Source organism: Bison bison, unplaced genomic scaffold (genome assembly GCF_000754665.1).
Source record: "Bison bison bison isolate TAMUID 2011002044 unplaced genomic scaffold, Bison_UMD1.0 scf7180017864032, whole genome shotgun sequence".
Taxonomy (NCBI): Eukaryota; Metazoa; Chordata; class Mammalia; order Artiodactyla; family Bovidae; genus Bison; species Bison bison.
Window position 1 is genome coordinate 893,937 of NW_011494604.1, and position 15,162 is coordinate 909,098.

A 15,162-nucleotide genomic window follows, 5' to 3' on the forward strand; every position below is an offset into this window, starting at 1 on the left:
TCGGGCAGCGGCGCGCGGCAAGTGAAGCGGAAGCGCTGCTCCTGCCGCGCCCCGCCCTGGGTCACGTTCACCGGCAGCCACGGCGTCCACGGCGTGTTGCGCCGCACTTCGGGGCAGGCCTCGGGATTGCATGTCTTGAACTCCTTCGGGGTGAGATCCAGTGCTGTTTCACAGCCATGCAAACCCTGGCCTGCCCTTGCACTCCGACCCCGCCCCGTCTGCCCTACCCTGGGCTGCGGGTCCAAGCATCCCGCGCCCGCCCCCGCCTCGGCCGGACCCTCACCACGCCGCAGCCCGGGCAGGAGTTGCCGTTCTCACAGGTCCGGCGGCGCGACTGCACGCCGCCCCCACAGTTGCTGCTGCACTTGCTCCAGGAGCCCCAGGATGCCCAGAAGATGGGCACCGGGCAAGGCGTGTTTTCGTTACAGAACCTGAGGAGCAGAATGGGAGGAGTCATTACTCCACCATTTCGTATGAGAGGTCACTGGGATTGTGAGACTTGGGGAAAATTGGGAAAACGAGGGTCCATTGGATCACCCAGAGAATCCAGACCACCTTCTGGGGGGCCCCGGGAAGTCGGGGACCTCGGGCTTGGCTTGTCGCGGAAACCTCCAGCCACACCCTAACTCACCGCTCCTCCCGGCTCTTGCCCACGCAGATGCGGCCCCCGTGGCGTGGCGCGGGGTTGCTGCAGCTTCGCTGGCGGACCTGGAATCCGATCCCACAGGAGGTGCTGCACAGGGCCCAAGACGACCACGGTGTCCATGCCCCATTCCTGGTGGGGCCAGAGGGGACAGAGACAATGACCCTCTGAGTCCTAGCCTCTCCGATCTAATAACATCTGCATAGATGGGTTTTGTATTGTTGTCAGGAAATGCCATTCACGGGAAATACAATAGCTCCTAGCCAAACCATCTCAGGAATGACGTACTCCTGCATTCATTTGTTCACTCGAACATAGATTGAAAGCCTTCTGCTATACACCAGGCTGTACTCGTGCTTAGAGCACAGCGATAGGACATGGCCCCTACTTGCCAGGGACAAAGGACATCTTCCCTAGAGAAGATGTCCCTTCCCATCTGTACCCTTTGTTTCAGCCTTGTTGGCTGGCAGACCTTACAAATTTTGGTTCTACAACTAACTGGCTTTTTAAGGCTGGGCGATTTATCGAAATCTTCTGTGTTTCATCATACTCTTACCTTTAAAGTAAGGATACTGATTGTATCCTACTCCGTGAGGGTGTTGTGATGGTTAAGTTAATAAATGGATATAAAATTATTTTAAGAGTGTCTGGAATTTTGGATTATTTATTTTAACCACTTTAGGGAGTCCCCAGGTAGTAGGCAGGGTAGTAGGTAGTAGGCAGCTCTCTCTCTCTCTCTCTACATAGGGAGAGAGTCTCATTTAACCCGCCCAACAACCTTCAAGGAGGGCACCGTAACCCCCCTTTAGAGAATCTCAGAGTGATTAGGTGGCTACTGCCATCCCATGCTGTCCTTCCAGTTGGGGACTGCAAGGCTTATTGAGGCTATAGATCATCTGGGAGTGACTCCCATGCCTATCCAGACTTCCTCTTTGTCTGCAAAGCACCACCAGGCAGACACTTCTCTCCCACTGGCCTGGAAACTCTCCCAGTGCTCGTTTCCTGCCTCAGACCTCAGCCACCTGTCCAGTCTCCTACACAGCCCTGAAGTATTTTCTGTCCCTTAGTCCAAACACCTGGCTGGGATGATGCCCCATTTGCTCTATTCCCCTTACTCCATTCCAAGGCCACCGAGGGCATGCCCTGTATCCTCACATACCTGGAGCAGTTGGCAATGTGAACGGCTGGCCCCAGGCAGTCGAGGCCCCCACAGCGGGGTCGAGGGGAGTCACAGGCTCGGGACCGACACAAGCAAGAGCCTGAGTTGTCCCCATCCAAGTGCTCACATGGTTGCCATGGTGACCATGGGCCGAAGCCCCCATCCCGAGTCACATTTCGCACCTGTGGACACACATCGAGAGCAGGACCCTGTCACCCAAGGCAGGGGCAGAGAAGACACAAGGCCTGTGGGGACACTGGTGGACAGTTGGCCTGAATTCGGGGGAAGAGGTCCCTGGTAGGGGCTACAAAAGGGTGCTCACAGGACATGCTGTGATGTTCTGGGTCCAGAGGCTCATGTTGGAGCTGTCCTCGAGAGTGCTGCAACGTTGCTGCTTTCCATCCCAGCCGCAGTACGGGTCCCGTGCCCCCAGGCAGGCCCTGCCAGACAGAGGTCCGGAGCCTCAAGCCCACTGGACTCCCACCCTCATCTGCATCCCAAGAATATGCCTGGACACTCCTCTCTGGACACCCCTCTCATCCAGATGTCTTCCACAATAGTAACTAAGTTCCTTGACTACTTACTGTGTGCCAGGCATCATTTTAAGCACTTTACAAGTGTGAATTAACTCAATGCAACAACTCAGTGAGGAAGGTACTGTTATTATCCCCATGTTATATGGAGGAAAACCAGAGCTAACCCTGGACTCACACTCTTACCCTCCAGAGCCCGCACACTTAACCAAGAAACTACTGAGTCTGAGTACTTGCCTGAGTCAGGGGTTCCACGCTGCACATCTAGGGCCACAGGCGAAGATGTGGTGAGCAGAAACCCAAAGAGGCAGTACCTCCCTGCCAGACGCTATGATTATAGTGATGGAAAGGACCTTACAGATGATCAGAATCAGTGGTTCTCAACCCTGGCAGCACATCAGAATCACTAAAGGAGCTTTTTGAAAAGTACTGATACCTGGGCCCATCCCAGACAAAGAATCTCTGGGTGGGTGCTAGGGGGTTTAAAAGCTTGTGGATGATTCTAGTGGGAGCCGGGTTGAGAATCGTGGGTGTCCATAATACAACCTCTCTGTTAAACAAAGGAAGAAACAATCACAGAGAAGGGAAGAGGTATTTCCCGAAGATCACACAAATTTTACATGACCGAGCTGGGGTTAGAATCTAGGCACCCCCTACCACCACTACCACCACACTCTTCCCCTTACGCTTCTGTGTCCCAGCTGGAGGCTGTATCTGACTGTAAACATGGGCACATGCCTTAAAGCATAGAAGCAGGGGACACAATCCAGGGTCACCTGGACATCCACATGCTTGTGCTGCTCAGTGGCACGGCCCAGCGTCCAGTGCATTAACATCATAAGAATAAGCTCAAACTGGGATGGGGCAGGGGTCACATCCCAGGTTCCTCTTCCCAGGCAGGCCGATCTGGTCGATCTGCGGTAAGCCAGGAGAGGAACGGTTCACACACCGATGAACGCCTCAAAGCCCCCACTTCTCATATCCTAGGCTCCTCTCTTTCCTGTCTCCTTCTGACTTAGTCATTGTATCCTCTATAGTTTTTAACAACAACAAAAAAATGTATCTCTACCAATAAGACTTCAAGGAGGCGGGGAAAGAGTATAGGAATTAGGGAATCAGGATGTGCTATCCATTGTTAAGTCAACACAATCTCAGCTTCTGAAGCCTGAAGGAAGTTCCCTCCAACACCCAGAGAGCCCACCGCCAATCTCAGGGGATACCCTGGGTCCCTTCTGCCTTTCTTTCCCCAACTTCCACTCCCTCTGACAAGGCCTGGCTGCTCCACAGCAGTGGGCCTGCTGTGGACAATCTAGGAGCACACTGCGAGTGGAGCAGAAATTGGAGGTTAGAAAGCAGAAGAGGCTTGGGGTGAAGGAGGTGCTGCATGACAAAGAGGGTAGGGGAGCCCATGCCATGAGTTGAGTCTGCAGAGGGATTTTGCATTGGCCAAAGGGGCCAAGGCTGCCTAGCACTGAAGGGATACACAAAGGAGTCAAGGGGCTGCCCCTTTTCGTGAGTCTAGGATAGAATCTTCCTTTTCTCTTGAAGCTTCAGGGAACATCACCTGTCAGGGGAGTTCTTTATTTTCGGTGAGTTCAGTAAGCCATATCAGGCTCCAGAGAGAAAAGAAGTTATATGAAGACCTTATAAAGAAGAGGGTGGGGCTCCCCTCCTTGCCAGAGGAGATCAAAGACAGTGCTGTCTCTTGCTCCAGCAACTTATGACCTCATATAAGTGAGACAATGCCTGGGGTTTCAGTGAGTGACAGCCTCGCTGATTGCCAGTAAGCACACCATGGCCCACCTGGAAATCCAGAATGCTCATCTGTTGCTGTGTTTCCACTTTGTTCTCTCAAGGACAATTTGTGTGAATTATACAATGTACAGGTGCTCATGTTTTCATTCAGGATCAGTGGTTTGGCCTGGGGGTGTTTCACCAGCAAATGAGTCAAACTAGATGTCATGGGACTAAATACAATACATGTGCAAAAGTAGTCCCAGCAACCGGTGCTTTTGAGGTTCTGCTTACCTGCTGACATTTGGGCCAAATTTTCTGTGAGCAGACTCAGTCAATCAGAACTCAGTAAAGCCCATTCCTGAGTGTATTTGCCTTAGCTCTCAGAAATGGGTATCAAACTCAAGAAGCACTGACATGGTACTCCACAAGCAGTACAGATTAAATAATAAAAAGAGAACTAGCCATGACTAGTGATTAATAATAATACATAGGATTCTATCCATCAAAAACAACTGTATGCTAGAAGAGAGAATGGATAAGAGTAGAAAATTTGAATTGATTTATACAAGGTAAAAACAGAAGATTCTGGAGGAATGCAGTTTGCCTCATGCTACTTCTCTCATCTAGGGCCTAACCAGTTCTAGAACAGTTGTTCCCAGTCTTGAGTACAAATTAGAATCTCCTGGGGATTTTTAAAAACAGCTTAGGCAAACAAAACAAAACCCCTCCTATTTCTGGGCCTTCAGGACTGGAGTAAGCCCAGGCACTGGCATCTTTGAAATACTCCTCAGGTGATTATAATGAATAATAGCCTTTAGAATTGCTGTTCCAGGGCCACTTTTGTCAGGGTTCCCAAGTCAAGAGATGAGGTATCCTGTATTTCTTCTAATCCATGACAGGATAAAGAGCAAAGAAACACACAGAGTAGATGCTGGCCGTAGCCCCTCAGCCAGGATCCCTCACCCTCAGCCTCTCCCGCACTCAGTCGTCCCAGAGAAGAAAGAGGAGAGCAGATTCTCCACGGACACACCTGCGCTGCCCTGGCCCAGGTTGCCCGAGGGGACCTGCGAGACTCCCCTGGCACCAGTGCCTGAGCTCTTTGCTTGTCCACATTTGCTGTTTTTGACCAAAGGCCACTTCAAAGCTTCCAGAGCAGAGAATGTCCTTAAGAAAATTAAAGCTCCAAGCAGAGGAGAGTTACAGTGTGTCTCTGATGGCAGGAATGGGTGGCAATTAAGAGTTTCTTTCATTAAAAAAAAAAAAAAAAGAGTTTCTTTCATAAAGTTAGCCATCAGACTAATAATATATCACCATGTCTTTTTTACTGCAGTGTCTCAGGCAGTCATTACAAAAGGGAACAGGTTCATTCCATGGGCTCAGAAGCGGGACAAAGATGGATGGTGGAATTTACAAGGAGGCCGATTCCAACACCGTGTAGCCATAGTTTCACAAAGGGAGCTGTCCACAGTGGAGCTTGGGAGCAAGTGGTCATTACTTAAAATGGCAGTGGAGGGAGCCCAGACCCTCTGCCAGGGAGGGAGGTTGGGATAAGCTGGCAAGACAGGCCCCTCACTCCAAGGCGGCATGAAGGAGGAAGGGGGCGGTTCTTCAGGCATAAAACACTGCTTTGTAGAGCTAGTCAGCATTCATTCCCTCTGCTCCTTCTCCTGTGAGCCCTGGTCTCTCTGTGGTCAGCTCAGTGTCCTGGTCATGCCCTATGGGGCTGAAGTTTGCCTGAGTGAAAGGAGGGTTCTAGAGACAAGCCCCTGGATTCTGGACAGAGGAGGGGGCATAAAGGGGCCTCTGCTTGCCTGTCCTCAGCTTCTTGCCAGCTTTGGAAGAAATGAGGAAAAAGGAAAGAAATGTCTATCGTGGAACACAGTAGAAGCCTGTGACAAACTGCCTCGCTACAGCACACATTCTGATACAGTGTGATGGGCAGGTGGCTCCCAGACTCCCGGAGCGCACAGCCTGCTGGCGGCACGGGCTTCCTCTGTTCATTCTGTTAACTTCTCATTAATGAGACCTCACATTTTAGATCCACCTACAGTATACAGTAGGGTTTCTACTGTACACATCAAGGCCTCTTATCCCAAACTCAGGAAACCAAAAGTATTAGATTCCGAATTGACCTCTGTCTATCTTTCTGTTCCACCCGGCCATGCTCCGTGACCTCATTGTCCCCTGTCTGCAGCACCATGGGCATGGGGAAACAACTGGCATCATCCTTCCTTTCATTCCACTGCAGCCCCCATTACATCATATCTGGCCCAGAGCCACAGCAGCTCACACTGGCCAACCATCTGCCCTGCGACAATGCTACTCGCCACTGTCTGCTTGATCTTTGTAAAACACCTATTCACACTGCCCATCACTCTATTCCCCTGCTCAAAGACCACTTCAGTGCCCCCAGTCACAGAATTCAAGTAAAAATCCTCCCTTGGCATTCTTAGCTGGCCTCAATCCACTTTCCAATCCCACTCCTCTCCTGCACCAACCTCCTCTCAAGGCCAAACAATCAATCAACTTCAGGATCAGTCATGTGTGGAAGGCCACTTTGCGCCTGGGGCTGGGTGTGGCCCCCCTGGTGGAGTATAGAAAATACTGGGACACTGGGTTTACCTTCGAGGATTTACATCCTCTTAAAGAACAGGATACATGTGAAAAGTTTAATAATGACACAAGAGTTAAAGAAGACAAGATATGAGGGAAACACCATGATTCATTGCCAAGCAGTGCTGTCTGTATTCAATGTCACAGATCCTGAGACTCCAGAGAGCCCAGGAGGCTGATGGCCCCTAAATGCATTCGCAGAGATAAAAAAAAGGAACTAGGACCAACGATGATTAGTTACCAACGATAACTCACTTGCTGGACTAGGCACTTCATGAGCATTATTCCCAATCCTTACAGTTTGTTTGCCAAAATTAAATAGCATGCGTGTTAAGTCACTTCCCTGGTGGCTCAGATGGTAAAGTGTCTGCCTGCAATGTGGGAGACCCAGGTTCGATCCCTGGGTTGGGAAGATCCCCTGGAGAAGGAAATGGCAATCCACTCCAGTATTCTTGCCTGGAAAATCCCATGGATGGAGGAGCCTGGTAGGCTACATACAGTCCATGTGGTCACAAAGAGTCAAACACGACTTAGCGACTTCAGGTAAGTCACTTCAGTTGTGACTGACTCTTTGCAACCCTATGGACATAAAATGGGTCCTTGACCTGCAGGAATAATTATCGAGGTGTGTTTGGTGCTTGAACTATGAACAGTATACTCTTACATACTTTATCCAGCTGATTCTCCAGTACCTCCTGGAGCTGTTATTTTGTACATGTTAGAGGTGGGAAAGGCAATGGCAACCCACTCCAGTACTCTTGCCTGGAAAATCCCATGGACAGGGGAGCCTGGTAGGCTGCAGTCCATGAGGTCACTAAGAGTCAGACACGACTAAGCGACTTCCCTTTCAATTTTCACTTTCATGCATTGGAGAAGGAAATGGCAACCCACTCCAGTGTTCTTGCCTGGAGAATCCCAGGGATGGGGGAGCCTGGTGGGCTGCCGTCTATGGGGGTCGCACAGAGTCAGACATGACTGAAGCGACTTAGCAGAGGTGGGAAAACTGTATGTCTGAAGATTATCTGTTCAGCTGTTATGGCCTAAAATGTATCTCCCCAAATTCATGCATTCAAGTCCTATCCCCTGGTATCTCAGTGTGTGTTAGTTGCTTCAGTCATGTCTAAATCTTTGCGACCCAATGGACTGTATCTTGTCAGACTCCTCTTTACATGGGAGTCTCCAGGCAAGAATACTAGAGTGGAAAATTAAATTGCTTCATCACAATTTCCCCCTATTTTCCCACTGAGAAAGCCAAAGTTCAAAAGGTTCAGTAACTTGCTCAAGATCATACACCTGGTATAGCTGACGCTTCAGTGGAGCCCCAGGTGTATCCAATTCCACCACTCAAGCCCCTTGCATTATACCCCAGTCTCTGCCCACACGTCAGTCAGATTAATGTCAAGGCTTCTCTCACCAACCAGAGCCCTAAGAGAAACGAGAGTGTTCCAGGCCTGTTTCATCTGGCCTCCCTCTTCTCACGCCGACAGCCCGCAAAAAACTCTGAGCATGGGAGGGCTTAGCACATTTGGTGCTTTGCTGATGGAACCCTGCATTAGGACTGAGGGAAGTTTGGGTGTTTGCCCACTGCCTTCCACTCCCAGCCCACCCCCAGCCCCACCCCTTGTCAACCCATGACCTTCCAGCCTCCTCCCCAGCCCCCCAGGCCCATCCTCAGTTCCTAGCACCCTCCACCGAGACTGGAAAACAACCGTTGGCAGCAGGCATGCCATTTGTCTCCCAAATCTTGAGAACAGATGGGCACAGCCAGGAGGTCCCTGTGTTGCAAAGGCCACAGGAGCCCACGGGGCCTTGGCTATACCAGCTGCAGGCAATTTTTTATTATCTCCATAATGGGGGTGGGGAGCAGCTCAGGGTAGCCTCCAGTGGTTAGGAGTCTGAGATACATCTGCATTTGGCTTTGGGACAGGTTTTGTTTCCCCTTAAATGCCAGCGTCATTGTTGTCAAATTTGTGGATCCGCTAGAAGCTAAAGTTTGGAGAACTGATGGCAGAAGCAGCTGGGATGTCGGATCTCCACTTGGCTCCTCACCTCTACCGTACCCACGCCAGATCTCTCTGCCTCTTCTAAGTGGGGAAGTTAGAAGGGCAAGCTTGGGGAGCATAGCCTCCCATCTGCCCTCACATCTGGGTAGTAAGCACTGTGGTTTCAAAGATAAAGCCCCCTCTCTGAACTGAAGGGACTGAGAATAAATCGGGTGGAGATGGCCGCCAGGCCTTCACTATGGGCTTGACAACAGGGATAACAACAGCCACCACCTTGTGCTCAACACATCCTCCCCCTAGGGAGAGTGATAAGTGGTTTGCGCAGATTATCCCAACCAGCCTTCACAAAAACCCTGCAGAGATTTATGAGGAGGAAGCCAGGGCTCCGAGAAGTGACTTGTCCAAAGGCACACCATCCGTGACTGCGTCAGGATGCCACCCCACGGGTACCTTGACCCCGAAGCTCCATCTGTTGGATCTCCACTTCCCAGTGAGATCGACAGAGATCGGCGCTGGGAATCCGGCCCGCCAGCCCGCCCGCCGTGGCGCGGTGCTCACTCACCCCTGGCTGCGGTAGGCGGCGCACCTCTCCAGCGGGACGCGCAGCACACCGTCGCTCAACCCCACGAAGAGCGCGCGGGCGCTGTGCACGATGCGCAGGCTGCGCAGTGGCTCCCGGCGCCCGGGGGGCAGCACGTGCAGCTCCTCCAGGTAGCAACCCCGGAGGCTGCGGCTCGTCGTGGACAGTGCCTTCAGGATGGTGCCGGACTCTGGAGAGGCCAGATCAGGGTGGCCTTGAACCTCAGGGTGGCCCCGGAACCTCGCAACCCAGTCCCCCACCCCTCCACCCCCTCCCACCCGGGGCACAGGCGGGGCGGGGCGGCCTCACCGGGGCCGATGTAGAGCACGTGGTAGAGCGTATCCTTGGCCTGCACAAGGTCCACCACGAGGTGTGAGAAGCGCACGCTGTCTTGGGTGACGCAAGGCTCCGGTGTCACCGGCTGCACAGCCTCGCTCATCAGGAACAGGCGCTGTGCGTCCTGCAGGCTGCGCTCCGTCAGGTTCTCATTGGGGCCCACCCCCGGCAGGGTGCCGCACTGCGGCGGGGAGCCGGGTCACGCGTGCCCAGCTGCCGGGCTGCCGTGATCCCGGGTCCCCTCCTTCTTCCTCACTACCCAGTCCTTGATTCTCCAACCCCTGCTCCCCACCCCCAACATCCCCGCTAAGGGTCCTGCACCCTCTTCCAGGAAGATACCTCATCTTTGGGAACTAAGGGACAGTGAAGCTGAGAAAATGGGGGAGGAGAGACCTACCAGGGGTGGAGAGGGCAGGGAGATGAAAAAGGGGCTTGATTATCCAAAAGCTGATCATATGAGTGTGGATAACAAGTGTCTTGTTATTTCATGCTGTCGCTGTCGGTGCCCCTCCCCCACATTGGGCCAAGCCCCGCCTTCCCTCTCCCTGTCCCTCTCATCTCAAGGTTCTTACGCCTTCTAAACCAAAGCTGGAAGGCAACTGTCATTTACTGAGCACGTCAGGTGCATATCATTCTACGGACCCTGGTCAGGTGCATGTCAATCCTCCAATGTGTCTATGAAGTTGGTGGTATTATCCCAATGTGCCAGATCAGGGTAAAGACTCAAGGAGGCTGAGTGACTTGCCCAAGGTCACACATAAAGAGGGCTAGATCTGGGTCAGGACTCTATGACTGAAAAGCCTGAGGTCTTTCCCTGCTCCATTCTGTGTCCTGGGCAGGAAGTTGGATGGATATGAAAGTCAATCATCTGTATTTTGCTTTGTCCTGTGGCTCTTCCTGCTTCTCCATCACACACTGGGGATGCTCATACCACCATGTCTAGGCTCTGACTCAGAGACCTTCTGGGCATCACTACCCATGCTGGGTAGACTGAGAGCAAACTCCTGGCCAGACAGCTTGTGAGTGTGCCCCCCACCCCCGGCCCCCTATACTGAGGAGGGTTGAGGTCCGACCTCCCTCCCTCTCAGGAGGTGAGGGGTCACATTTAGAGATGGCTCAGACCAGGCCCCCTTGCTCTGCATCCCATCCACTCTTCCTTTCTCACTCCACAGTCTTGAGGTTACCACCCTCTTAGGGAACCCCTGCAGACCCCACAGATGGGCATAGACCAGCAGGGACACATTTGGCGGTTACACTAAGTAGTTGGGCATCAGCTTGTGGCTGATAGTCTGGGGGAGGGTGGTATGTGATGGGAGGGGAAGGAGAGAAGAAGCGGTACCTGGAAATTGGGGATGGGGTTGGCGATGGGGAGCCAGGCAGCCCTGGGGTTCTCCTGGTAGCGAAATGGGCCATTGAAAGCCTGGGAGATGGCACTGAGATTGAAGGCGCAGACAGCAGACGCAGCGATGCTGTTTCTGAAAGGCAGGAGATGGCGGGATGCTGCCTTCTCTGGAGGCCTCGGCACCCTCCCCTAAATCCAACCTCCAGCTGTCAAGTCAGTGTGGCACAGCTCCAGGGCTTACTAAACACCTATGATGAGTCTGGGGCCTTCTGTATCACGGGGCTCTCACAGAAGGAGGAGACCCTCTGGAAACCCTCTAGGAAAAAAGGACCCATGGATGAGAAAAACTGGTGGATCCTTCTGCGCTTCTCATCCCCTTCCTTTATTCAGTGGGAGGGCAAATAAAGTCAATGGTTTTCGAACATTTTAGTTCATGGTCCACCGTAAGAAATACATTTTATATGATAACTCAGTATGACACACACATACTATTAGACACACACATTTGCAATGCATTTTCATGAAACAATGTATCACCTTACTAAATACATTATACTCTGATATTTTTTTCTGTCAATTCTGTTTTATTATTTTATTAAGAAAATAAAAACAACAACCTGGTTACCAAACCAGTGTTCTATGCTGCAGCTCAACACCTGCAGCCAGGTGACCTCTCAGATCCCTTTCAGTCATGGAAACAAATGTTTCTCTGAGTCTGATGTGGACAGTTTGGAGAGAGGATACCAGTACACCAAATGTTACCAGGCTGTTCTCTGCACTTAGCCCCTCTCCCAAATATGTGCCTTTCACTCCCCCTCTGCCTGGTCGCAGCCCCCACTCTCTGCCAGGACACCATACTGTCCCTGCAGTGTGTCCAGTTTCCTCTAATCCATCCTGCACGCGGCAACTGGAGTGACTTGCCAAATGCACATCTGAGCTAGCCCTTGTCCTGCTTCAAACCCTCCAGCAACTTCTCCTTACCCTTAGGATAAAGATCAAAACCCTTAAAGAAGTCTACAAGGCCCTCCCGTCTATAATCCGCCCGTGCCTGCCCTTCAGCCAACTCTCGTGTCTTTCTCCTCCTCACCCACCAGGTTCCTGCCACACAGGGCTCCTCTCAGTTCCTCAAACATTTTTTTCCCACCTCAAAACTTTGTGCATATTGTTCCCTCAGGCTGGAATGCTCCTGTCCTTTAGTTATTTCCCAGTCACCCTGTAGATATCACTTCCTACAGGAAGCCTTCCCTGATCATCACCCCTCCATAGTGATCATAGCTTCTCTGCACGTTGCCCTTTTCCTCTGGAGATTTTCTTGCAGTTCAAACTGGGCATTTAATAATGACCCTCTCGAGAATGCAAGATCCTTATGGGCAGAGTCAGGCCTGCTCTTGCTCACTGGCATGTCTCCCACCCTCACCTCCACTTGACAAGAACCCGGGCCACGGAGAAGGCACACAATACATAAACAATTTGCAGTTTATACTAACATTGCTATTTTCCCTTGATGCCTTTCCAGTGACTCCTGCCCTTTGCTCACAGCTGCCTACCTTCTACTGCTGACAGTGGACTGGTCACTAAGTCCCAGCTGTCAGCTCCAAGCTCATACCACATGGCTGTGTCGCATGTCTGTCCCTTAGCTTGGAAGGCTTCTCTGCTCCAGCTTCCCTGCTTTCCCCTCCCCCTGTCCATCCCCTAAACCATCCATTCTGTGGCTAATCTGGCTCTCATCCAGTGCTGCTAGCTGGGCCCTAGGTACCAAACACCACTCTCTGTTTCTGATGTCCTTACTGGGAACTCTCCTCAGCATGCTGGACAGCAAATTCGTTTCTCAGTCTTTGCTGCCCATTCAGCATTCTCTGTACAAAAGTCACCTGAATGGATCAGCCTATACACAGAAGGAGGCAGTGGAGGACAGACTCATGATCTCAGTGGGGGGTTACCCTTCTAATTCCCAGCCTGTGTTTTCCTGGGCAGTCAGGATTGTGACAAGACTCTGCTGGTTAGATTTAGTGGGATCATGGAGTTCTGAAGTTGGAAGGGTAGAGTCCTCTCTGAGCGTCTCCTGTGGGCAGCTGGAGGACCCTCCCAGGGCTGTCACCCCCTCATCAAAGGCAGCCTGCTGCACTTTCATCCCCAGCAAGTTCTTCTTTCATGGAATCACAATCCAGCTCCTTTTATTTTCCTCACATCTGGCCTAGGCCTGCCTGTCACAGCGACCCAGAACAAGTGCTCACCTCCCTAAAGGCAGTGAGCCACAAAATCCTCAAAGGACCCAGGGCAGAAGGCACGGCCATCCCCATTTTACAGAAAGAGAAACGAAGACAGGGACTTGCCCAAGGCCACCAGGCTGTGAAGGCAGGTCAGAGCCGGTCCCTGACATCCAGGGGAAGGTATGGGGGGAAGGCAAGGACTCACACGTTGGTGGTGAAGACCCCGTAGATGAGATCCTGCTCGGGCAGATGGAAGGCGCTCTGCAGCTCGTTGTAGTAGAAGGGGACCTCGCCCGGGCGGGAGCAGTTGAGCCGGGCCTTCATGAACGTGGTCCAAGTGTCCTCCAGCAGGAAGCGGCCCCCCACATCGTTCTTGCACACGCGGGCCACCCGAGAGTACACGGTGCGTCCACAGTCGTGCTCCACTGCGTTCTCCCGCAGGAAGAAGTACGCAAACAGCCCGATATCATAGGCTGCAACAAAGTTTGGCTCTGGGGACAGAAGAGGAACAAGAGGTGGGTCAGGCCACGAGGAAGAAGACAGAGCTGGGAGCACTCGACCACTTCCACTTCCTTAGATGGGCATCTACACCCCCCCGCCAGCTTGGTGACCTGGGGGCGCTAACCCTGTTCCCACCCCCAACACAAAGTGCAGTTACAATGATAGTTAACATGCATGACTGAGCACTCACCGTGCTCCAGACACTGCTGTAAGTACTTTATATGGATTAGCCCATTGGATCCTCTTAACAAGCTATGAGGTACATACTATGATTGTCCCCATATTATAGATGAGACCACTGTGGCACAGAGAAGTCAAGCATTTGCTCAAGGTCACACAGCTCATCAGTGGAGAATCAGGGATTCAACTCCAAAGGGCAAGAAACTCCTAATACCATCCCTCAATCTCTTCTTTCCTGTAACCTTTCCTCTTCATCAATTCCTAACTCTCTCTCCCCTCACAGTCTGCCCTCCATCTGCTCTGGGTCCTCAGGACATCCATGATTTCATCCAGAGTCCATCTCTGACTTGCTGTGGTCCTTGCGCAAGTGTCTGCCCACTTTGGTTGGGCAAAAAGGAAACTAAGGGTGGGCTGGCTGGGTTAGAACCAGGGGAGCCCTAGGGCTGGGTCTCCTTACCATTAAGCCACTTGGAGTTATACTGGGCAGTGCGAAGTGGTGGCCGGCTGCCCAGGCTGCGATAGATAGCAGGGTCCCGACCTGAGAAGTCGATGACTGTGGCAGCATAGAGCTCCCCCTGAGAGGAGATGACGGCAGTGGAGTTGTGGCGTGGGTCATAGGGGCAGCGGGCCACACCATTGATCTTCTCCACCATCCGGCTGAGGTTCCCCACCTGGGACAATGGGGAGATGGGGCTATTTTCCTGAGACCTTGGGGCTGCCTGTTCTTTCCCTGGAATTTGCTTTCTCCTGGGTCCCTGGTCTCTCTGGACCTCTCCTTCCCTCCACCTCCTTCTCATCGCCCCCCACAGTCCCTCTGAGGGAGCAGTCATCATGGAGGGCAGAGGCTGTTCCCAGAGTTAGGACCCTCCAAGGTGAGGTTGAATTTTGATGAACAATGAATAGTTTTTTAGCATAAGTATATCCTAAATCTTGCATGGGACATATTTATACTAAAATACTGTCTGTTTTTAATCTGAAATTCAAATCTAATTGGGCATCCTTTTTGTTTTGGTTTATGTGCTGAACTGGAAGCTCCATCTGAGGCTGTGTGCCTGAGTGAGAGAACCTCTTGGTGTCCCCCTCTGTCTGCTCGACCCCACGCAGCCCCCACCTGTCTGCTGGAGCACACTGGGGAAAAGGCATTGGTCCCACACATGAACACTTTCCGGCCAGTGACAATCAGGACTCGCACGTAGTTCTGACACTCCTCCTGAAGCAAGAAAGGGGAAGCAATAGAGGGACAAGCTCTCCACTGCAGAGCTAGGTGTCTTTCCCTCACTCCACTGTGCCACAAATATTCGAGAGCATTGCTCTGCCCCCGATGC

The 15,162-nt window shown here is 52.1% G+C and overlaps 1 protein-coding gene across 1 annotated transcript in view; it reads right to left on the reverse strand.

Annotated features, from left to right (window-relative positions):
* The window catches only part of SEMA5B (sema domain, seven thrombospondin repeats (type 1 and type 1-like), transmembrane domain (TM) and short cytoplasmic domain, (semaphorin) 5B), a 124,498-nt gene that overhangs the window by 3,940 nt on the left and 105,396 nt on the right, over positions 1–15,162 (reverse strand). Inside the window, exons 6-16 of the mRNA XM_010834267.1 lie at positions 14,949–15,047; positions 14,295–14,508; positions 13,362–13,647; positions 10,944–11,079; positions 9,578–9,785; positions 9,251–9,458; positions 2,125–2,242; positions 1,803–1,984; positions 632–775; positions 284–431; positions 10–143 (exon numbers count right to left, since the gene is read on the reverse strand). Coding sequence (XP_010832569.1) covers positions 10–143; positions 284–431; positions 632–775; positions 1,803–1,984; positions 2,125–2,242; positions 9,251–9,458; positions 9,578–9,785; positions 10,944–11,079; positions 13,362–13,647; positions 14,295–14,508; positions 14,949–15,047 — 1,877 coding nt within the window. The remainder of the gene's footprint in view (positions 1–9; positions 144–283; positions 432–631; positions 776–1,802; positions 1,985–2,124; positions 2,243–9,250; positions 9,459–9,577; positions 9,786–10,943; positions 11,080–13,361; positions 13,648–14,294; positions 14,509–14,948; positions 15,048–15,162) is intronic.